The sequence below is a fragment of the Nestor notabilis genome, unplaced genomic scaffold (genome assembly GCF_000696875.1).
Source record: "Nestor notabilis isolate BGI_N333 unplaced genomic scaffold, ASM69687v1 scaffold20711, whole genome shotgun sequence".
NCBI classification, from domain to species: Eukaryota; Metazoa; Chordata; class Aves; order Psittaciformes; family Psittacidae; genus Nestor; species Nestor notabilis.
This window is the reverse complement of record NW_009916305.1, coordinates 7496-9114: the sequence shown is the minus strand read 5'-3', so window position 1 is coordinate 9114 and position 1619 is coordinate 7496. Positions and strand designations below refer to the sequence as shown.

The 1619-nt window shown below is 56.6% G+C and overlaps 1 protein-coding gene across 1 annotated transcript in view; it reads right to left on the bottom strand.

The window, feature by feature from the left end:
* Positions 1-1514: 1514 nt before the first annotated feature.
* The window catches only part of LOC104413517 (multiple epidermal growth factor-like domains protein 6), a gene marked incomplete at both ends in the record, with an annotated part of 5192 nt that continues 5087 nt past the window's right edge, over positions 1515-1619 (bottom strand). Inside the window, one exon of the mRNA XM_010024521.1 lies at positions 1515-1612. Coding sequence (XP_010022823.1) covers positions 1515-1612 — 98 coding nt within the window. The remainder of the gene's footprint in view (positions 1613-1619) is intronic.

The window sequence follows — 1619 nt, the reverse complement described above, 5'->3', positions numbered from 1 at the left end:
TGCAAATAGGTGAAGCGGTTCGGGCCGTGCTGGGCTCTTGTGTGCCTGGTTGCTGCAGGTGGCAGTCGAGGCTTTGCCATGGCTCCATCCTCCCCACTGAGCCAGGATCCAGCTGCTCCCATCTCCATCCCCTTCCCAGTGCTGGGATCCAGCTGGAATGCCAAAATAATGCATGTCCTGGGTTGGGGTGAGAGCATTTAAATAGGGTCTTGCATTTACTGGACCAGGCAAGAGCTTTGTGGATATTTTGGATTATCACACTTAATCTAGGCTTCCCTTTCGTCGGAGCAAACGATGTGGGCTGATACTCCTGGTATGAAAAACAGGCTCCTGACCTCCTGGAAGCTTGGCAAGAGCAGGCTGCAACGGGGTGAGGATGAGGATGGTGCACAACGTGGTGAGGAGGGCACTGCCTGCCACTGGACTGGTGGAGCGGATCATGCTGCGGGCACCAGCTCTGCAGAGGTGTGGGTAAGTGCTAGAGCCCAACACCTATAATAATTTGCAGTAAGAGACTATTGCAAATTCAAACTTGAAAATCAATCCAGGTAAGGTGGTACTTCTACAGGAGGCATGATCCCAGGAGCGCCGGGCACCTTCAGCCATCAGTCCCGACAACACCATGAGTATTATTGCATAAATACCACCCAAAAGAGAAGGGCAGCAGTTTGCCAGGAGCTATCAAAGTCTGCTTATGAGAAGCAATGGCTTCTGAACTGTTCCTGCTTGTGTCTGGCCAGTGTCGGTGTGCATGCCTGGGAGCCCAGCCCGTGCCATCGTGGTGGGACTGGTGACATTCGGTTCTCCAACCTGGCTCAGACAACTCCAAAAGCAGCAGCTTGGGCTGTCAGGACGTGGCTTGTAAACAAGTTCATTCAATAGGTCATTGGCTTCTTCAGGTGGCCGCTTGGTCACAGTGCGGGAGGTGGCTGCAGGACCTAGTGCTCCTCTGGCCAGAGCCCACCCTGGGATGGAGCTGAGCCGGTGGGCTCCACTGCTGTAAGGGAAACCGGGATGGGTCAGTCACTGTTGGTTGTGCCTGTGTCTCAGAGGGGAGATGCTCCAGGCTGACCCCCAGCACCACTGCTCTGGTGCTCTGCTGCTGCATCTTGGAGCAGTGGGTTTAGGTTGCCGCCTGCACCCGATGTCAAGAGGCCACTTGTTGGCTGGTTACTGACCTGGGACTGAGGAGGGGTGCTCGGCTGATGGCAGACGGGGGGTACCACCTGCAAAGCAAGGCATACTGTGCATCCAGCATCCCAGCACCCACAGGGGACTCGCTCCAAGCCAGCGGGATCAGTAGTGGTTTGGGCAGGGCGTTGGGAAGAGGTAGGTGCTACACTGTGCAGCTGGTTTTAGTTGAGCTAAACACTACTACCAAAACCAACCCACCAGGCCATGAACTGCAGCCCAAGCACAGGTCCCACCACATCCCTCCTCCTCTGCAGCAGTTTCTGCAGTCGGGTCCCCCCACGTTCAGTGGTGCTCACTGTGGCAGGGCACCCACACGTTACCTTCCCGACAGGTCGGTCCCGTGTACCCATGCAGACAGAGGCACTGGCCATTGCGAGCGTTGCAGTAGGAGCTGCTGGGGGCACACTGGCAGGGCAGGCTGCAGC